The sequence below is a fragment of the Candida pseudojiufengensis genome (assembly GCF_024610245.1).
Source record: "Candida pseudojiufengensis strain CBS 10847 chromosome Unknown scaffold8, whole genome shotgun sequence".
NCBI classification, from domain to species: Eukaryota; Fungi; Ascomycota; class Pichiomycetes; order Serinales; family Debaryomycetaceae; genus Lodderomyces; species Lodderomyces pseudojiufengensis.
In genome coordinates, this window is record NW_026261526.1 from 63,560 (window position 1) to 84,388 (window position 20,829).

Consider the following 20,829-nt stretch of genomic DNA (forward strand, 5'->3'; position numbering starts at 1 on the left):
ATTAGTCTAGTAAACTTTCACTTAATGCCGCTCGAATTGCATCTTCATTATAATTTTTTAAAATTGGATTATTAAAAATTGAAGTATTTCCATGATTTATATATTTTTTATTTTTAAGAATTGTTAAATTAGAATATGATCCACTTAAAATTTTTCGTTCACCACCAGTTCCAAAATCATTTTGATTTGGTTTAGTGGTTGGAATTCTTTTGAGTTGAGTTTGATTGGGGATCAGTATAGGTACATTTTTAAATCTTTTTTGTTTTTTCAAATCTTTTATCTTTTGTGGAGTTGGTGGTTTAATTGTTTTTGATTCTTTATTTAGCATGAAGTTTGTAATGAATTTATTGGGAAGTAATAATGATTGTGGTTGTGAATCTAAAGATGCTGATAATGACGGTGATGATTTTGTATTTTGTGATAGGAAATTTTGCTCATCATGTGGCCAATATTGAGGTGTGGATACTTTTTCCTTATCATGTAAATTCAGCTTGCGCTTTGCATCCATAATGGGGGAAATAGGTTCCTTGTTGAGGACAGCAGGAGTTCTTGAAATCACTTCACTCAATAATTTTCTAGATGATGAGCATGAGTTTTTGTTTGAATGGCTTTGTTGTTGTTCTTCCAGTATAACAACATTTGTTGTCGGTATTGATCTTTGCGACGATACAATATTGAATGGATTTTGGAATTTGTACAATTTTTTGGGTGTACTTGCTGATTGAACATTTCCTTCAAGTTGTGATTGATTTGTAAATTGTTCTCTCAAATTTAATGCCGATTTTCTTAAGAAGTTATTATAAGTATCAAAATTCAATTCATGGGTTAGGATCTCATCATCATAATTTTGATTCATTGATTTATTTCGTTGTAACTGTTGTTGCTCCTTATCGGATGGTGAATAATATGACACATCAGAAACAATAGAGCAAACATCACAGTCATTATTGTTTTGTTGAGGAGTTAACGATTTATTAATTTCTTTAAAAAATAAATCTTCATGGGGTGATAAATTATGTCTTGGTAAATTACTCATACTTATGAAATGTTTTAGTTTGTTGAATTGTAAATAGTCTTGATGACAATCAAATTCTTTGAAAAGATCATGTTGATCTACGGATGTTGTTGATGTTGGTAATGAATTTGATCTGTTGTGTTTGAATTGTTGTTGATGCTCTTGTGAAATTTGGTCGACCGAATGGGGTGGTGTGTTCAGATTTCTTTTTATATCTATTGGTTCCTGTAATTGTTGACTTGTATCAAATGTATTTGCTAAATGAGAATCAATTGTATCATAAGATTTGGATAAACTATTTTTCATTAATTTTTCACTATCTTCAGAAACAGTTGATGATGCTATGGATGATTCTATTGTATTTTGAGTTGTTGAAGATAAAAATGATGATTCTTCATATGCTATTGGGTTTAAGTTATAGATACTTGATAGTCTATATCTAGATTTTTGCTTTGAACATTTTCTGTTGAACGTTTCTGGATTAGACGAGCAGGTTGATGATGAAGTAGTACATCTCATTGGTTTTAATTTAAGATTTGAAATTGAAATCATTTTTTTCAAATCAGGTGGTGTTGGAGTTGATGAATATAAGTCTTTTTCTTGCGATACATTCATCGAATCTTGTTCATCTTCATCTGATTCTTCATAATCTTCTTCCTCTGAGACAATATCAATATCTATTGATTCTTTTATGTTACAGTCTTGTTTGTCTTGTTTGATGTCTTGTATTTTAAATTGGTCATTAATCTCCAACTTTTCCAATATATGATTGTATTGATTAGAAAGACTTTCAAAATTTTCTTTATTCATAGCCAAACTATCTTCACTCGTTTGAAGGTTCGTATTTAAATGAAAACATTTCAAGTTCAAAGTATTTAATTCTACTAAACAACTCTTATTGAATTCCATTAATTTGATTAATTCTTGAATATTATTATCATATTGTAAAATCTTCTGGTTTATGAATGATATTTGATTTATTAAATTAATTTGATTTAGGTTTGGATTTGAGTTTAAGACATTTTGATCAAGTAATGATATTGATTGATCAATTGTATTTGGATTTGACATTAAAATGACCTAGCTTGTAATATCATAAAAATCGTTGTTTACTTAATCTATGACAATTATGAGTAGATTTATATGAATGTTTATTCTGTGCTTTTGACCAAAATTTTTAGTTGTTTGATACTACAAACTAAACTAAAGATAAACCTTAAATTTGGGTGTTGTGAGTAGTAATTTTAGGGCTGTCTAAACTCCAATTATTTAATCAAAATAGTTTAAAGATTTGTATGATGAGTTTTGTGATGAATCAAATTTTATATCAAAAAGTTTGATTAACTGATTTTCTAATCAGTTTTTTTGATGTATTGTGAATTAAATTGTCCTCAATATTAAATTAAGCTCTTGACTTCTCTTTGATGAGATTATCTTGTCTCTTCTTATTGTATTTGATTAATTGATTAATTTATTTACATTCTAGAAATATTACTTTGTGTTAATGTTTTGTGTTTCACTAAATAGGTAAACATAAATACTTAATAAGTAGTTATAGGGCTACCAAATTTAACATCAATTTTGTGCTACATAACCACTAACATTAATAATTCTTCAATTTTGGGTTAAATAGTCAATAGTTTCACTTTACGACAAATGTATGATTAAGAATAAAGTTTATACTCATCATATAACGTTAAATTTACGAAAAAATTAACCGATTGAATTAATTAGTGGAAATCAAATATCATTACACAAGAATGAGAACCCTTGTTTGAATCTGCTTTTTCCCTTTAAACTACAATTTGAATGAGAAGTATCAGAATTTTTTGGTCTAGAAATTTACAAGCTCGTTGAAGAATTTATTGTTTTGATGAATTTTAGTTCGGTCTTGTGAGCGTTATTTAAATAAATATATAGTGCCTCTTTTCTATAAAGAATTTCTTGAGTTTAAACTATCAATAAGACTAGTTTAAAACTTTTAATGAAACTAAATCACGCAATTATTACACAAATATTTATTTATTTGAATTTCGTTACATTATTGCAGAGAGAAGGACCAAATTTTTAGCCATTTGCAAGTAGTATATAAGGTTTAAAATGCACATCTTAATCGAAATTACTAAAAACTTTAATTCCCTAGCGGTCTTGTGATCTTTTAAATTCAGCAGCGTGTTTATAAGTCATTAGCAAATCAAAACTTGTTAGGTCTTGTAGTCCTTTAGATATCATACGTTTCCCGAACTTTGAATTTATATACCGATTCTTAAAATTTCCAATTCTTGAGCTCAAGCTAACAGATTTACTCCTCGGGAGCGATGAAATCTTTTGCTCTTTCCTTCCTTCTTAATTCACTATTTTCTTCTTGTAATGCTCTCTTTTCTTGTTTCTTTTTTAATTCACGTTCTCTTTTACCAAGGAAATATTCACCACTTTCAATTTGTAAATCAACTTTACGAGGTTGTTGAGCAGGTGGAAATGGAGTATAAATTTTCTTTTCAATTTTTTTAGTTGATTTCTTCTTTCTTGCAACATTTCTCTTTTTAAAACTTGGTAAAAATCTTGACCAATCTTCATTTGCTAATTCTGGATTTTTACTTAATTCTTGTTTTATCATTAATTCTTTTATATAATATATAGGATGAATATTTTTCATACAATCTTCAACTACTCTTCTTACTTCTTTTAAACCTTTGAATGGTCCCATTGCACTCACTGTATTACCTTGAACTAAAATATAACAATTTGTCAATAATTCTAATGCTTTTAAAGTATTACCATTTGGTCCAACTAATCTTTGTCTTCTTTTTATAAATCTATCTTTGTTTGTTACGAAATTTCCAATTTTAATCACATCACAAGCTATATCATCTTGTAAAATTTTGACAGCTTGTGGGAATGGAACTGACCTTGCTAATAATTTGATTAAATCTCTTGCTTTTATAATTATAGCAGGATCAAATGTCTTTGTGGTAGTTTTAACAGTCATGGAACCTTCGACTAAATCCAATTCACATTTAATATGATGTTTATCTAAAGCTTTCGTTACATCACTCCATATGCTTCTAAGATATTGTTCTCTATATTTTGGAAATAATGTCATGAATGATGATTCTTCTGTAAAATGTAGACCAGAAGCATTATGTTCAGGTTTGAACTCTTCCAAAGCCCATTTATCTATATCTGGAGTATCCCAAGGTTTATCACGATTATGTGTTGATGGCATTCTGTTTGTTTTGTTGTATTTTATGTATTATGTGTTTAATTTTGTTGAATAATATATTCGTATGGTGAGAGATGAGATCATATTTAAAATTATCAAAATTAATTTTCGTTTGTAATATTGATGCACCAAGAACAACAAATATAAAATTTAACACCTTTTTGAGGCAATCCAAAGCTCATCATAAACACAATCAAACAAATAAAGGATGGCAAGAGATAAGAAGGGTCACAATTCTAAACCAAGAAGTATACAAAAGTCAAACAAAATACAGAAATCATCATCAAACTCAAGATCAAACAAACCACAAAGATCAAAATCAAAATCGAATAAAATAAAGTTAGATAAATTAAATTCAAACATAGATGAATTCAATGAGATTACAAATATACTACATAATTCTTCAGATAACAACTCCTCGCTAAATAAAGAAAATTTAAAGTCATTAAAAAATATAAAAGAAGACTACGATAAAGCTGAAGAAGATAAAATTAAAAATAAGAAAGCTAATGATGAGATGAATAAACAATTAGATATACTAAAAGAAGTCGGTTTATGAGATGAAATAAGAAAAAAGCTAAATTCAAATTCTTTGCTGATTTACATTTATCAGATTCAAGACAAGGAAGTGAAATATACCATACAACCACTTCGACATTGATGGGAAGCATTAACTTATTCAGATTCTTAGTAGCCTTTACTAAATCAATAAACTTGAGAAAGTCGGTCCACTTTTGGATGCTTTTTGGACGAAACTGCTCAACTTATGTGAATTCGGTGATTTTTATCCGAAATCAGAGTCTTGGAATGTTCAATATCAGGTAGGTGGAATGAAGCAAGGAAAGATAATCATCAAAATGAGAAAAAGACAACTAGTAGATCCATTTTAAAACAGCACCGTTGAAAATTCTTAGGTCAGTCAGACGAACACTTTTTTTTGATTATTTGTGTATGAATTTGATTGATATAAAACGGTTGACCTTTCGAAAATTTCATAATAGTTTAGTTATAACACTAAAAGATTAATATTTATTCTAAATTAGGTATAATTGATTCTTCTTGTAGAACTTTATGATGAAAGGGGTACTGAGATGTGGTAGCATTTATATTATATAGAATTACATAGTATAATTTTTACGCGTTAGTCGCGTCTTGTATTAATTAATTTTTATTTTTTTTATTTTTAGTTTCTATTTACTTTTTCTCTTTGTAAATATTATTATCGTCAAAGCTTTGTTAATAAAAATATAATTAGATGAAATTTTATGTTGTAAAAGATTCATTTTGATAAATTTTCATTTCATTTCAATTACTTCTTTGAACCAAAATTCATCAACTTATTCATTACAATCTTTAACTAAAAGAAACAACAATTCATCTTATATTCATTCGTTACAATTTTATTAAATTTTAATTGGTAGTCAAAACAAACAAATTTATTCATTCATTTAATAAAAACTATTCACGTTCATTAATTATTAATTCGAATTTACATCATAAACAAATGTCACATTCTAGGCTGGGTTCTTTGAGCTCATCTGTAATGTCTAGTTCACTTCATAATCATCCTCAAAAGATTGGACCATGGAAATTAGGTAAAACTTTAGGAAGAGGAGCAACTGGAAGAGTATTATTAGCTACTCATCAAACAACTGGTCAAAAAGCAGCAGTTAAAGTAGTATCAAAATCAGATTTACAAGAAGAAGTTAACAACAATAACAATAGCAGTAATAATGAAAATAAAGAAAATGAACAAAATGGTGAAGGTTTACCATATGGTATTGAAAGAGAAATAATTATAATGAAATTACTAAATCATCCAAATGTTTTAAGATTATATGATGTTTGGGAAACTTCAAAAGCTTTATATTTAGTATTAGAATATGTTGAAGGTGGTGAATTATTTGATTTATTAGTTGAAAGAGGTCCATTAGAAGAACCAGAAGCTATAAAATATTTTCGTCAAATAATTTTAGGAACTGCTTATTGTCATGCTTTAGGTATATGTCATAGAGATTTGAAACCAGAAAATTTATTACTAGATGCTCAATTGAATGTTAAATTAGCTGATTTTGGTATGGCAGCTTTAGAAAGTAATGGGAAATTATTAGAAACTTCTTGTGGTTCACCTCATTATGCTGCTCCTGAAATTGTAAGTGGATTAAAATATCATGGTGCTGCTTCTGATGTTTGGTCATGTGGTGTCATATTATTTGCTTTATTGACTGGTAGATTACCATTTGATGATGAAAATATAAGAAATTTATTATTGAAAGTTCAAGCTGGTAATTATGAAATGCCAATTGATGAGATAAGTAAGGAAGCTCAAAACTTAATTTCAAAAATGTTAGAAGTTGATCCAACTAAAAGAATATCAACTGAAAAAATTTTAAAACATTCATTATTAACTAAATATCCTTGTTCAAATGAAGATTTAATTAGTGAAAAATCATTACCACATCCAGAAACTGCTCATAAATCATTGGGATCAACTAAAAATATAGATAAACAAATATTATCAAATCTAACGATTTTGTGGAATGAGAGATCTGAACAAGAAATTATTGATTGTTTATTACAAAATGGTGCTAATCCAGAAAAGACATTTTATGCTTTACTTTTAAGATATAGACATTCATCAAATGATGATCAAACCAATATACCAAAAAGATCATTGAGTAGAAGTAGTTCAAATGCAACACCAAAAAAGAAAAGAGCTAGTCAAATTAATGTTTCAAGACCAACTTCATTTCAATATAAAAATGGTATCAGTACATTAAATAACAATCGAACCACGTATTCAAGAGTTTCAGTAGCTTCATCGGTAAATAATTCTCCAAGAAGATCTTCACCTAAAAAAAGATATTCACATATTCAAGCATCTCCACACAGATCTCCATATAAAAGAAAACAAGTTCAGGAAATTTCTAATTTTAAGGCAACTCCAAGGAATATTTATAATGAAATTGTTGATGCTCAAAGTAATCAATCTTTACCTCCATCTTTACCATCAAAAGACTCCATGTATGTGGATAAATTATCAATCCTTCCAAACGTTGCTGAAAATCCTGTTGTTGATGAATCTCCTAATTTATTACAATCCGCAAAATTGTCACCATCTAAAAGATCTTCAATTATAACGAAACCAAGTGGTAACAATAATAATAAGAGGATGTCTAAAAGAAGATCAATAAGAGCTTCCATGACAAATGGATTGAAAAGAAATTCCATAACAATGAAATTGTTGTCAACTTATGCTAAATTGGCTGGTGATGATGAATGGGAATATATGGATAAACAAACTAAAAGAACTTCAGCTACATTTGCAGCATTATGTGATAAAATATTTAATCAAGAAGAATATAATGAAGATGATGAACAATTAGTTGATCCAGAAGAATTAGAAGCTAGAGAATATGAAAGATTAATGGAAATTGAAAGAAAGAAACATGAAGCCGAATTGAAAGCTAGAAAGGAGTTGGAAAAGAAGAAGAAAAGACAAAAGAGAAGATCCATTTTAAGTAATAGAAAATTAAGTATAATTGTTAAAGATGATGATCCAAATAATAATAGTGAACAAGATATGGACCTAAATAAAAATGAAATAAAACAACCAAAACGTCAATCTAAAAATGTGAATACATTAAGAGCTTTATCAGAAGGTGATGGTGGTAGAAATGCAGAATTAACAATAGAAGAATTAGAAGATTTGAAAAGAAGATCAGCTAGTCAACCAATTCCAAAAAGAAAACAAACACCAATTTTAACACGTCGACCTGTTTCGAGATTAGATCCATTATGGCAAGCTCATCATAATGAACAAATTGATAGAGCTCAAGAAGCTTTGGAAAATGAATGGAAGGATAATAAAGATTCAACAACAAGAAAGAAAGTTAATAGAGAATCTATGGTATCAGTTATGGATGATATAATTGAAGAAGGAAATGGACTTAAGAAAAGAATGTCTCGAGATAGTTATTATGAAAAAGATAGAGATTATGAATTACCTGAACCTAATGTTGAAAACTCAAATTTAACTGATGATTATATGACCGAAATCAGAAAATCAAGATTATTAAATAGTCAATTGAATATTAATAAATTAGTTGAATCTGAAAATAAGAAAGCTGAATTGAGAAATGAAAGAGTTCCTACATTAATTGGTAATGTCAAAATACCAAATGTTACAAGAAAATCAAGAAATTTCACAAATTCAAATAAAAGATTGTCAGTACTATCAATATATTCAACTAAAGAATCTTACAAAGATCTTAATTCAATAATAGATTCACATGTACCTGATAGTCATGGTAAAACAGTGGGATTAAGAACTAGTTTTGCTGATAGATTGGATAAAGCTGGTTTACCTGAAGAGGATGAAGAAGGTGATGATAATAATTCAGTTTTAGATTTTGAAGAACATTTAGCAAACAAAAGACTTTCATATCATGATGCCAATAAAAGAGCATCAAGAGCATCAACTACAAGAAGATATAGTAAACCAATTTCAAAAGTACCTGCATTACCTACCACCCAAGATTATGATGATACATTTGTTAGTAAAAGTGATGAAATTCATAAAAAACAATATAAATCAATGGTATCAGATGAATCAAGTGAGATTGATGATGTTTTTGATAAAATAAAATTACCTGATGGAAAATCAACCAAATCTTCCATAGATACACTTGCCAATGGTGGATTAAATGAAAAACCTTCAAAATCTGCAACAACTGAAGAACAAAGAGGTAAACAAAATTCAAAACCAATGACAAAAGTTAGGAATAATAATAATGTAGCACCAACACCTCCAACACACGGTAAATCAAAACAACCATTAAATGACAAAACAAATAATTATTCAGACATTCAAAAACAACAAAGAAAAGGATCATTTTTTAGAAAACTTTCATGGGGAGCTAAAAAACAAACAGAAAATGGTCAATCATCAAGTCCAACTGATTCAGATGATGAAAAACCAAAATCTTCATTTTTACGTTGGTTTTCTTCTTCAACAAATAATTCACACAATCAATCAATAGAATTTGAAATAAAAAAATTTAATACAATATTACCAAAAGATGAAATGTCAACTGCATTATTTGCTTTATTAAATTCTTGGTCAAATTTTGGATTAAAAGATTTAAAACATGATCAAATAAGTTCAATAATTTTAGGTTCAATATCAAAATATAATTCTTTTAATTTAAAAAGTTGTAAATTTAGAATAAAAATAATTTCTAAAAATTCAAATCAAAAATCAGAAATCATATGTACTAGAGTTAAGGGCTCTAAATTGACTACTGATACTTTATTTAATGAAATTGAAAAAGTTTTACAAAAGGAAGGAGTTTTGGATGTCTAGATTTATAGTTCTTTTTAAAAACATTAATTTAATATACAATTTGTAAGATTATTATGTAAAATTTATAATTCATTTAAATCTTCGTTAGACTCTATAAATTGAGATTTTACATCATGTTCACTCAAAATGTTGTTTTGCTGTTCGTTATAAAGATTTATCGTGGAGTTATTTATTTGATATTTTACCTGCTGTCACCAAAAAATTAGTATGAAGTTACGGATGTACTATACTGAACATTTTTGTGTCAATTAGATTTGAACCTCGACATCTTTTGAACCCAGACTTTGGACTATTAATCTCATGGCATGAACGTATATGAAGATTATTTTAAGCAATTGCTTTAAAGTAATTGCATAGGTTCAATTAAGAAAAGTTTAACACGATAGAGATGCTTTTATAAATTTGATTGAACATTTTGTTCAGAGATTAATGCAAAACTTATAAAATTCATTGACATTTACTTTTACCACTACTTATAGCATTAAATATACTTAACTAACTTGAATTAATCAGGGACAGGACCATATATTGATGAATTAAAAAATATTTGGTGATTGATATTAAAAATCACTAAGATACTTTTCATGATCGTATTCTGTGTCCGTCGATTCTGTCGAATCTTCATGATTAAAAGGACAGTTATTTAAACTACAATCTTCACCAAATTTGCAATCTTGAGAAAAATCATGATAATAATAACAATTGATTCTAGGACATTCTGCACCATTTCTACAAAGATAACTTGAAGTTGGATGACGTTTTACACAATCCATATTATTGCAAGTAACCATTAAACATTGTTGTAAAAATTGAGGATAAACATAAGGATCAAAATATGTAAGGGTTGGTGCTCTATATTCTGGAACTCTAGTTAAATTTGATTTAGATGGATGCCATAATGTACAAATATTTCCAGGACAATTATCACCATTTGGACAAACCATATCACCAGGTATTTTAAAATGATTGAAAACATTAATTAATTCACGATATCTTTTAAATATTTCAATTACTATATCTTTCCCTAAATATAAACCCAATTCTTCTTCTATTAATTCAGTAATGTTGATGGAATTTTCATGAATGTTATCTAAAATAATTTGACTAATACTGATTATTTCTTGTCTAGGTATATGGAAATAAATTTGAATAAATTTAGGAACCTCGATGTTCAACACCGTAAGGATGAAATCTTTTTTCATTGAATGAAAGGACATGGTTGATATTTAAAAAAGACTTTGAATGTTAAGAAGATGAATGGGTTTAATATAATATAATCTTGAAAAAAAGTTGAGTTGGGGTATTTCGTGATTATGTATCAGATTTTACTGCATGCAGGAAAAAATTCAAGTAATATATTAATATTATTAGATTACTTTTGCATTTGAAATATTCAATAAGTCATCGTATTGAAACTTAATTCTGTAGGTTTTAATCAAAAAATTGTAGTAAATCAAAGCTAGAGCTGCATATGTAGGCAAAAATTTTCTGAATCTATAAAAATACAACATTACTTCCAATCCACACTAAAATCTCTATATAACTATGTGTATCGTTTTGAGTAAATATTCAAGAGATTAACAGAGCATTATCCCATCCACTATTAGTCACATTTGAGGGTTATAATGAAGAAGTTGTTGTATTAAGTATACAATTCATTATCAGACTATATACGTTATTTAAATTTTAGATTCTGAGAATTTAAGAAGACAATCTACATGACTTGACAGCTTCCTGAACGAACTTTTCTATTGGGTCTGATAACAAGCTAGCCCTACCACTATAACTATCTTCATCATCGTAACTATTAACATTCCAAGATTGAGTTTCATATCTATTAGTATTCCAAGGTTGAGCCTCATAATTATTAACAATCCAAGATTGAGGACAATTTTCATGATTAAATGGACAATCTTCATATCTACAAGAACTTCCATATTTGCAATCTTGAGAATAATCATGATAGTAAGTGCAATTAATTCTTGGACATTCACCTCCGTTTCTACATAAGTGATTTGAGGTTTGGTGACGTTTAATACACATCGAGTCAAAACAAGTGCATTGTCTCAAAAAATCTGGATAGACAGTTGGAAGTGTTGAATCATCAGCATAACATAAAGTTGGAACTCTATTTTCTGGTACCAAAGTTAAGGTTGACTTAGCTGGATGCCAAAGTGAACATAAATCATCAGGACAACATTCTGCATCTCCATATGGACAAACTTCTTCATGTGGTATTTTTAAATGATCATAAACATTTGCTAAATCTCGATATCTTCTAAAAATTTCACGAATAACATCTATCCCCAAAGAAATATTTAAATCTGCTTCAACCATATCATGAATAATGTCAGCTTTTTCATGAATATTATCAAGTATTATATCACTAATAAAATCTATCTGGTCCTTAGTTAAGTGGAAATAAATATGAATAAACCTTGGAACTTCAAACTCTAAAACTGCAATAATGAATTTTTTCTTTGATGTATGTGTGGACATTGTTGTTGCATTATCTCAAAATTCAAAAATAAATTAGGTGGATTTTGGTAAATATATAAGATATATGAAGTTTATAAGTGTATATTTTTGACGACCAAAGTGTTTCAGATCTTCGTAAATTAAAATTAGATCTATTGTTAAGTGCAGGAAAAAAAAATATTACTTATAATATATTGTTTCAAAAAACACTATGCATATGAAATTTCATGTTTGAAATTTCAAAATTAAGTATATTTAGCTTTTTCATTAATAAGTTAGCATTGGCACATATATGCTGATCATATTTTGATTGTAAATTCTGATGAATTACGCTCGTGAGTATTTCAGGTTGTAGGATTATGAAAAATCAGTTTCGTCAATTATAAACAAGTAATATACCTTATAGATTCACTCCAAAAAATTCTTAGCTACGTCAGCTTCATATGTTACGTAAAAGGTTAAATATTTTGAGTTATTTTTATGCTCGAGATGTTTCATTTTGACGTACCCGACTAAGACATTAATCATACACATTACGTTTAATTTGGTCTAGTTTAATTTCAAAAGTTTCATTAGTTCTTCGCTAAAATTTGGACTAGTCAAATTTCATGATTTTTTTTTGTACTTGATTAAAATTTGGACTAAAAGTATAATCACATTAATTTCTTTACTGATACCTTCAGTAATTAGATATCTTGTAAGAGTATAGACTTTTCCTACTTGAGTCTTATCATTATCGAAAGAAATCCTGAATTTATGTATTGAAAATATTTGACTATATACTTCTTATTGAAAGAAAGTTGTTAATCACCTGGATCCTGTTCCAGTGGCATCCCCATATATATTACCACCCAAAAATAAATTTATATATCCAAATTGAAAGTTTTGATACTTTGAACTATATTAAACAAATTGACTGTAAATGAACTAAAGTTTGGTAGTATTGCAAGAAGGACATGAACAACCTGATCCACATTTACATATACTTGAACAACAATTACCTCCTTTATTTTGAGAAGATGATGCTAATGTATTAGTTGTATTAGTGCATGTAACAGCGGATGCTGATTTAGATGAACAACATGAATTTGATGATTGACCGCACATTTGAATTGAATTAAAATGATTTGAACTGTATAATTGTGATTTAAAAACTGAAATGCTCCTATATTATATCAGTTTATAAGCAAGAGGATTCAAAAGCTTTTATGTATTTGTGAAAACATCTGCTGACTCAAGACTTTTTAATTATATTTTCGAAAATTTTCATATTTTATTATTTAAGATCTCCATCTAATCAAATGATATTGATAACGGATGTAGTTTCCCAATTTGGTAAATATCTTCCGCTAAAAAAATTATTACTATGAACTCTTCAGCTAGTATGTGACTATATCTTTCTATGTAGTACAACTGCAGATCCAGTCGATACTCACACATGAAAGACTTCCGTAATGAGAGGAGTGTTAACTACGTGATACCGTGCTCTACTGATCAATTCCAAACTCAAACAATTTTATAAACACATTTTACAGCCGAAAGATAGATCAGTTTTATCGATGAACAAATTTAGCTTCATTGGCTGTTTATCGACCTCTAAATTTTCCGTAATTATCGTCTAATAGGAGTGGAAAATACGAAAGACATAAAAACCTGCTTGGGACATCCTTTAGTGAGCTAACAATTATGATCCAATGTTTGTTTATTTTTTTACTTTTCTTTTTCGTAAATATTGTGTCTCAAAGTTCGAAAGCTGGAGGTGAAGTTGTAACATGGTCTTCGAATCGGTCAAAAGAATTCTAGAGAAACCAACATTTGACTTCAGAGGCTTTGTCTAGTCACTGTCAATTTCGGTCCGAATGTTGGAAAGTTTTATATAAATCAAAATATTGAGAAATTCACTCATACAATCTCGAAATACGCGTAAAAACAAATTGAAAAACTTAAAGTCTCTTGATGAAATTACAAAGCCTCAATTAGACTAAAACAATAATGTTCCATCAATTTTTTGACTTAACAATCCAACTAGCTCTACAAACTTTTATAATTTCAAATCATGGATGGTTGATTAAAAGGGGCCATAGCCCAATCTAGGCACTGCTTGAAAAGAATTGAATTGAAAATGAAGATGTTTTTTGATAGTCTTGCAAAAAATTGAATCATACATTTTTCATCATGCACAAGGGCTTAGTTTAAAAATTGTGGAAATTACTATTTTTAGCAATTTAACAGTTCAAGTTCAATCATGTCTAAAATTGAATGGTTTAACATAATCGGTTATAAATAAATTCAGTAGACGCTTTAATCTAGAACATTAAGACTATCTCAAAAGTCATTCAATTTCATATATATATATCAATAGAATTTCAATTGGTATTTGAAAAGGTTTAAAACCAATCCTCAATTACATTCATTACAACTACTGATAGGTCATAGTCCATTCAGGTCCATTCATTTCCTTCAATTTAATAAAGCGTGATCTCAATTAGGAGACAAATTCTTACTTTCTTTAAATAAATTTTATAAATCATCATATTCTACAGTTATGGCAGACATTGCATCAGCTATCGGAGGAATAGTTTCAGCAGGTCTTGGAATTGCTAACACAATTACAAGTAAAGCAGAAGGAATATTCGCAACTGTTACCTCGGGAGCAGATGGAGCATGGCATACCGCAACTTCAGGGATTGTTGTCCAATTTGATTCCATTACTTCAGGTGGAGCAGCAGCTTTCCAAATAGTTACCCTGGATGCTCAAGGTAGATTTTCAACAATCACTCAAGGTGTTGTCTCTGATTTTTCAGTCGTTACAAGTAGAGGTGATCAAGCTGGTCAATCTTTAACTTCAGCTGGAGGTGCAGTTGTTGGAGCTAATGGCTCATCAGAAACAAGTATTGCATCAACTAGTGATGAATCTTCAGAATCAGATGCAAGTTCAGAATCAGATGCAAGTTCAGAATCAGATGCAAGTTCCGAATCAGATGCTAGTTCAGAAACAGATGCAAGTTCAAGTTCAAGTTCAGGTTCTAATTCAAGTTCTGAAACTTCTTCAAGATCAAATGAATCCAATGGAGCAGCAGGTGCTTCATCAACCAGAAGTGGCTCTTCCTCAAGCTCAAATGATGCAAGTTCATCTTCATCAAGATCACAAAGTTCTTCATCATCAAGTTCCACAGGTGGATCATCTGGTTATTCAAATGTTGAATCTTTGAATTGGAAAAAATCAATTGGTATTATAGGAATTGTTGGTGCTTCAGTTGTTCTTACTGCTTTATAGTCTGTTGTATTATAATGTCAAAAAGTTTAGTCTAAAAGATTGTTCTTTCATTGTTAATTTTGCAAAATCTGTTTAACGTAATGGTAAAAGTTTAATTACCTAAAACTCTGATGTCTTTCTTGAAAGGAACGATTTGATTCTCTATTGATGAAAAAGCTAAAACGTGACACGAGCTTAGAGAGCTAGCAATAGCCTTATTTGACGTAGCGAATTAGGCATGTATGCAAAAATTTTGTTTCTTGAAAGTAACACTCTCCTTTATGAGTTATTAGCCTTGACTTTACAGCTGAGGAAAGAGAAAAGTACGTGGATATATCACAATACGCTTTCTTATTAGATAGAGAACACGTCAAAAAGATAAGATAAGCGACACTTCCTTATTTTGCAAGGGAACTCAACTAAAATTACTCCAACCAGAGTATTTGTTTGAAGCAAACAATACCTTCAGGATAATTGCCTGCACAGATTTTGGTCTTCAAACAAAGTTAGCATTTTACATGCTATACTACTATTCAAAAGAACCCCACATAAAATTCTACTTCTCAAATAAAACTTTGAGTCTATGAATTTGAAACAAGTTTTTTGTTCTCTTGATAAGTGAATACCTTATCGACGCCTTTCTCAGCTTTACAACGGCATTCTGCTTTAATGCCCTAGTACTTCAACTTAATAATCAAGCAAAAGTGGCAAATTACTGGTGGCCAATTAGGTTTTCTGTACGTTAAAAGTTGACTGGTTCCAATAAAATATTTATTAAATAATTTGTTTGTTTGTATTTACATTCGGTATTTATCCGAAACAAAAATCAAAACAAACGAAAAAACAGCATCTTTCCTGTATAAAAAATAAATTGAAGATATGGATATATGACAATTTGTAGTATGGATATATGATAAATTATAATAGATGGATATATGAATTTTGTTTTGCTTTTCTTTTTGATTTAGTTATATTGCATACCATCAATTCTTCCTGTGGAAAAACTGGTTCAACATGCGTCCAATGCATAATCTACAACAGAGACAAGATATAACAGGGCACCATGGATATGTAGAAACTGAAGTCCGTGATATTGTTTAACATCAACTTGTAGTTTAAATTGGAATAACCTCAAAATAATGAAGTTTATATTCGATCTAATTTGAGTGAACAAACACCAAATCAAATTATTCGTAAAATTTGGTAGTTTCTCTGTTGCCCTACTGAGTTTGTTGATAGGACTGATTTTTCATGAGTACTTTGTTTCTGAATAGTTGTATTTAATTGCACATTAAGACATTTCCACTTTGGTAAGGCAGACTACAAATTCAAAAAGGGTTGAAAAAAAAAGGCGGTTGGAACTTCAGCTTCAAACCTTGCCCATTTTTTAAAAAATTAAACGAGGCAGTATTACTGTAGCTTCAATTATTTTTAAATTTTGAACTAGAATAACATGAAAGACTTTTCATATTTACTGATTCCAATGAGGAATCTATGCTCGTGATTGCAGGAGGAATACCAGGGTTAGATTATATAAATTTAGTGATGAAGGTACCTAATAACCTTAATGGGGTGTAGTTTCGTTCCAAGGGTCAATTTTTTTATAAGAGTTTTACACTTTAGTTTATTTTTTTGCTAAATGTATGTATCCTTCTCAATGAATTCCATTTCTTTCATATACTAATTCCTCATTTGGAATTTTTATTAATAGTAACAATTTTGTGATCCAAAAATACCGAAGAAGAAACACCCCATAATGGTATCTACTAATAAAGCACCTCTTCAACGAGTATTTTTCAATCATCAAATTGGTTTTTTTTTATTGAAGTTTTGTTTCAAAGAATTGTTGTATATCATCAACCTGAGACTTGATCAGTATTAAAAATTTAAGGTTTTAGAATTGTCTAAGACATTGGTCTCAAACTTGGGTGCACAATACTTTTTTTTTCTATTACATATGTAATTCATTTTTGTGATAAATTCTTCGAGGTAAGATTAACCAACCAGAGCTCACAAGTAGCAACTTTAAAATATGTTTCTACTACATAGCTAATTCAGTATTATTTCTTATACTTAGGAACGGACTTGCTAATTACTAAGTATTCTTTTTATTCTACGTTTCAAGACTTCATATAACTTTCTTATTCTTTTAGTTTAAACCAACTGATCGTGGTTTAATCTATATTATAAAGAGATATTTTCAACTACCCTATTGGAGCCTGAGTTTGTCCTGTAGTTCAACTTGTTAAGCCAAATTAAAAGTATAGATAACAACTATTGATGTAAGAAATGAAATTTTAATATCATCACTTTTTAACACCCTACTGTACTGATTGTAAGTATAAAAATTGTGATTTACCATATTTGTGTAATTTCTCAACTTTATACTATGTTTTCCAAGCATAATATCAAGTCTATGATTATTAGAAAGAAATTATATTTATTTGTTTATTTACGAATTTTGCATCCATTTCTTCAAAATAAATAAACAAATTTTTAAATGTAAAAATAAAATTGTCTCAAAATATATCTGAAACTTTAAAAACTTTAATTTTTCTATTTAAATGCAAATTGATTGCTTACAGAAAAATTCTCAAGTCCGTTCCTAAATTAGCCAGTTTGAATTGGTAATTTCTGCGAAAAAACATTAGATATGAAAGCCTTTTTAGTTTAAATGAAACTAATAATTATTTAAGATTCTCTTCATGGGGGTGTGACCTTTAAAAAATAATTATGTTAATAGAATAAAAATACTATGAAAGGTTAAAAAAATTTTTGTATCATCTTTGAATTGCTTTAATAAATTTTGCATACACTTAATGTTTAAAGAATAAAATTTTATTATAGACTATTTTTAATATGAACATTAGCCTAACATTTATCTAATTAGCTATAAGACTAAATCTAATATTGTAATTATATATATATAAAGAATTAACCATTCAAATCAATTTTATTTCAATTTTTTGTTCAACTCGAAAATTCTTATATTTATCATATTACCCCCTCAAATACAAGACCTAACTTGACCCATTATTGAATTAAGAAGAAATCCTTTCCAGTTAGATATCCAATCGAAATATTTATAATTTTCATCCAAAATCTGTACAAATAGATATATGACTTACTTGAAAAAGAATCTAACATCTAGTAGAAGAGATATCAACTGAAGAAAGAAAATTTAAAAGTAAGTCATATATACAAGAGCTTAAAGGAAATAAGAATCCAATTTTGAGCAGAAGTGAGATAAAAAGATAGCACAGATAAGAAAGCGGGAAAGTCAGAAAGTCAATTCTACTAATTTAGCTCTTATCGAATCAACATCATCAGTTCCAGTTCATATATTCGAAAGTAACTGGTGTACCTCAAAATTTATTTTGTGCCTAATTCACAAAAAATAAATTTGAGACATTTGAAAAAGAAAATATAAAACACATTTGGAAATATAGTGATACTATTTACCATTAATATCAAGTAAAAATCAGAACCACTAAGATCAATTGACGACCATATCATATTTGAACAACTCATATGTCAACAAATATATCGATAAGTTCGATAACTTCATCAGATCCTTTATCGAAGCCTGCACGACTACAAGTTGATATTAATTCTTTACAAGAACATGAAAACTTACCCCCACAACAAATTGGTTCATCTACATTTAATGTATGGTTTTTAAAATATTCGGGTGGAGATTCTTCAGCAATAAATTCATTTGTCAAATCTAAATTTAGAGTAAATATAGAGAGAGATCAAGGTTATACTAAAGCAAGAAATAATTCACCAATATGTCTATTTTTCAGTAGAGGTTGTTGTTATATGGGATCAAATTGTAAATATTATCATTGTACACCAAACAAATTGAAAAATGTAAACACAAATTATGCCGTTGATTGTTTTGGAAGAAACAAGACGTCAGACTACAATGACGATATGGATGGAGTTGGATCATTTAACAAAATTAATAAAACTTTGTATGTAGGTGGACTTACCATGAAGCCGAATATTGAAGAATTATTACTGAAAAATTTTGAAGAATTCGGAGATGTTGAAAAAGTCAAAGTCATTTATAACAAGAGCATTGCATTTATAACTATGAAAACAGAGAATGATGCACAGTTTGCTAAAGAAGCAATGGATAGACAATGTTTAATACATTACGAGTATTCTTCGCCATCTACAACAACACCATCATCATCATCAAATACCAGCAATTCAGAAAAAAGTTTAGGTTCTTCAAACAAAATCAAAAGTAGTAAGGAGGTGCTACATATACGGTGGGCAAATCCAGATAGAAATCCAGAAGCTCAAGCTCAAGAGAAAAGAAAGTTTGAAGAATTGGCGATGGATACCGTGAAAAGCATGTTGAATAGTGATACTACCAAAAGAATAAAAATAAGTGAGGAAAATAGTCAAGATTCAAATGGTAAAATACGATCTCCAACTGAAGTTGTTGAGGTAGAAGAGCTAGATGATGACCTTGACGAAGACGATGAAGGTGATTCGGATGATGAAGCTGAGGATGAGGATGAGGATGAAGATGAAGAAGAAACAAATGGAAAAATGGTTGAAGGTGTACAAACTACTAATACGACTTCATATAATGGCATTAATTCGAATCATAATCATCATCATCGTCATTATCACCATCACAATAACATTAATGATAACACAATAAAGTCAACTAAAAGAAGACTTTCACCAAAACACAATCCGAATTACAAATATGGATCAATTAATCGTGGAGTTATTAATAACGGAAGAAATACTGCATCACCAACATTACCATCAATAGAAGATGAAGATTCACCTGATTCAAAATCAATCACAAATCCAAGAGATATAAGAAATGGATATTTTAATGGAAATGGAATTATAAATGATTCAACATTTAAAAATATTTCACAATTAAAAAAAAAATTAAAATTTAAAAAATATGAACCTTGTTTACTTAGTGTATTATCTAACTATTCAAGTGATGAAGATGATGATTGAAGAGAAAAATTTTTTTGAAACGAGTATGAATGAAATGAATTGAAATGAGGAAATGATATACAATATTGTATAAAAAACATGTATAGCATCAAATAGTATTTAATAATAGCATTAATAAGGTATTTATTGAATTAGTCTATATCTGTAATTGGTAGGAATAATATTGAAATTGCAAACTTTATTATTTATGATGCTACCGGTTGCAAAATAATTCAAATTTGATGAAAATTATAAATATCATAACAAAACGAACCGTTAAACCTCATCAACTCATCAGACTTAAAACTAGAACGTTATCACCAATTAAAATTATTGAAAGTAAGATTGATAAAATTTTCGAGAATATAAAAAGTTCTAATTTAATTTGGCATGATTATGCATGCTATCATACCAACATATCAATTTTTATGCATGATATCATCAAATAATATTAATCTCACAAACAATCAAATATCGAAACCATTGATAAGTATCAACGGCTCTCAAAGAAAACT

At 28.7% G+C, this 20,829-nt stretch overlaps 8 protein-coding genes across 8 annotated transcripts; 4 read left to right on the forward strand and 4 right to left on the reverse strand. All coding sequences in view use genetic code 12, as the record gives it.

Moving 5' to 3' along the window:
- Window position 1: 1 nt before the first annotated feature.
- KGF55_001653 (uncharacterized protein) lies at window positions 2-2,086 on the reverse strand (the record flags this gene model as incomplete). The annotated part of the gene is made up of 1 exon (XM_051756251.1): window positions 2-2,086. One exon carries the CDS (start codon window positions 2,084-2,086, stop codon window positions 2-4), a length of 2,085 nt encoding a protein of 694 aa, XP_051615332.1.
- Window positions 2,087-3,317: 1,231 nt separating this feature from the next.
- On the reverse strand, window positions 3,318-4,241 carry KRR1 (ribosome biosynthesis protein; the record flags this gene model as incomplete). Its single annotated transcript, XM_051756252.1, has 1 exon — window positions 3,318-4,241. One exon carries the CDS (start codon window positions 4,239-4,241, stop codon window positions 3,318-3,320), a length of 924 nt encoding a protein of 307 aa, XP_051615333.1.
- A 205-nt stretch (window positions 4,242-4,446) lies between these two features.
- KGF55_001655 (uncharacterized protein) lies at window positions 4,447-4,797 on the forward strand (the record flags this gene model as incomplete). Its single annotated transcript, XM_051756253.1, has 1 exon — window positions 4,447-4,797. The coding sequence occupies one exon, from the start codon at window positions 4,447-4,449 to the stop codon at window positions 4,795-4,797; it is 351 nt and encodes a 116-aa protein (XP_051615334.1).
- A 945-nt stretch (window positions 4,798-5,742) lies between these two features.
- GIN4 (protein kinase) lies at window positions 5,743-9,603 on the forward strand (the record flags this gene model as incomplete). Its single annotated transcript, XM_051756254.1, has 1 exon — window positions 5,743-9,603. One exon carries the CDS (start codon window positions 5,743-5,745, stop codon window positions 9,601-9,603), a length of 3,861 nt encoding a protein of 1,286 aa, XP_051615335.1.
- A 560-nt stretch (window positions 9,604-10,163) lies between these two features.
- KGF55_001657 (uncharacterized protein) lies at window positions 10,164-10,820 on the reverse strand (the record flags this gene model as incomplete). The annotated part of the gene is made up of 1 exon (XM_051756256.1): window positions 10,164-10,820. The coding sequence occupies one exon, from the start codon at window positions 10,818-10,820 to the stop codon at window positions 10,164-10,166; it is 657 nt and encodes a 218-aa protein (XP_051615336.1).
- Window positions 10,821-11,304: 484 nt separating this feature from the next.
- On the reverse strand, window positions 11,305-12,102 carry KGF55_001658 (uncharacterized protein; the record flags this gene model as incomplete). The annotated part of the gene is made up of 1 exon (XM_051756257.1): window positions 11,305-12,102. One exon carries the CDS (start codon window positions 12,100-12,102, stop codon window positions 11,305-11,307), a length of 798 nt encoding a protein of 265 aa, XP_051615337.1.
- A 2,524-nt stretch (window positions 12,103-14,626) lies between these two features.
- On the forward strand, window positions 14,627-15,358 carry KGF55_001659 (uncharacterized protein; the record flags this gene model as incomplete). The annotated part of the gene is made up of 1 exon (XM_051756258.1): window positions 14,627-15,358. One exon carries the CDS (start codon window positions 14,627-14,629, stop codon window positions 15,356-15,358), a length of 732 nt encoding a protein of 243 aa, XP_051615338.1.
- Window positions 15,359-18,868: 3,510 nt separating this feature from the next.
- On the forward strand, window positions 18,869-20,335 carry KGF55_001660 (uncharacterized protein; the record flags this gene model as incomplete). The annotated part of the gene is made up of 1 exon (XM_051756259.1): window positions 18,869-20,335. The coding sequence occupies one exon, from the start codon at window positions 18,869-18,871 to the stop codon at window positions 20,333-20,335; it is 1,467 nt and encodes a 488-aa protein (XP_051615339.1).
- Between the last annotated feature and the right edge of the window lie 494 nt (window positions 20,336-20,829).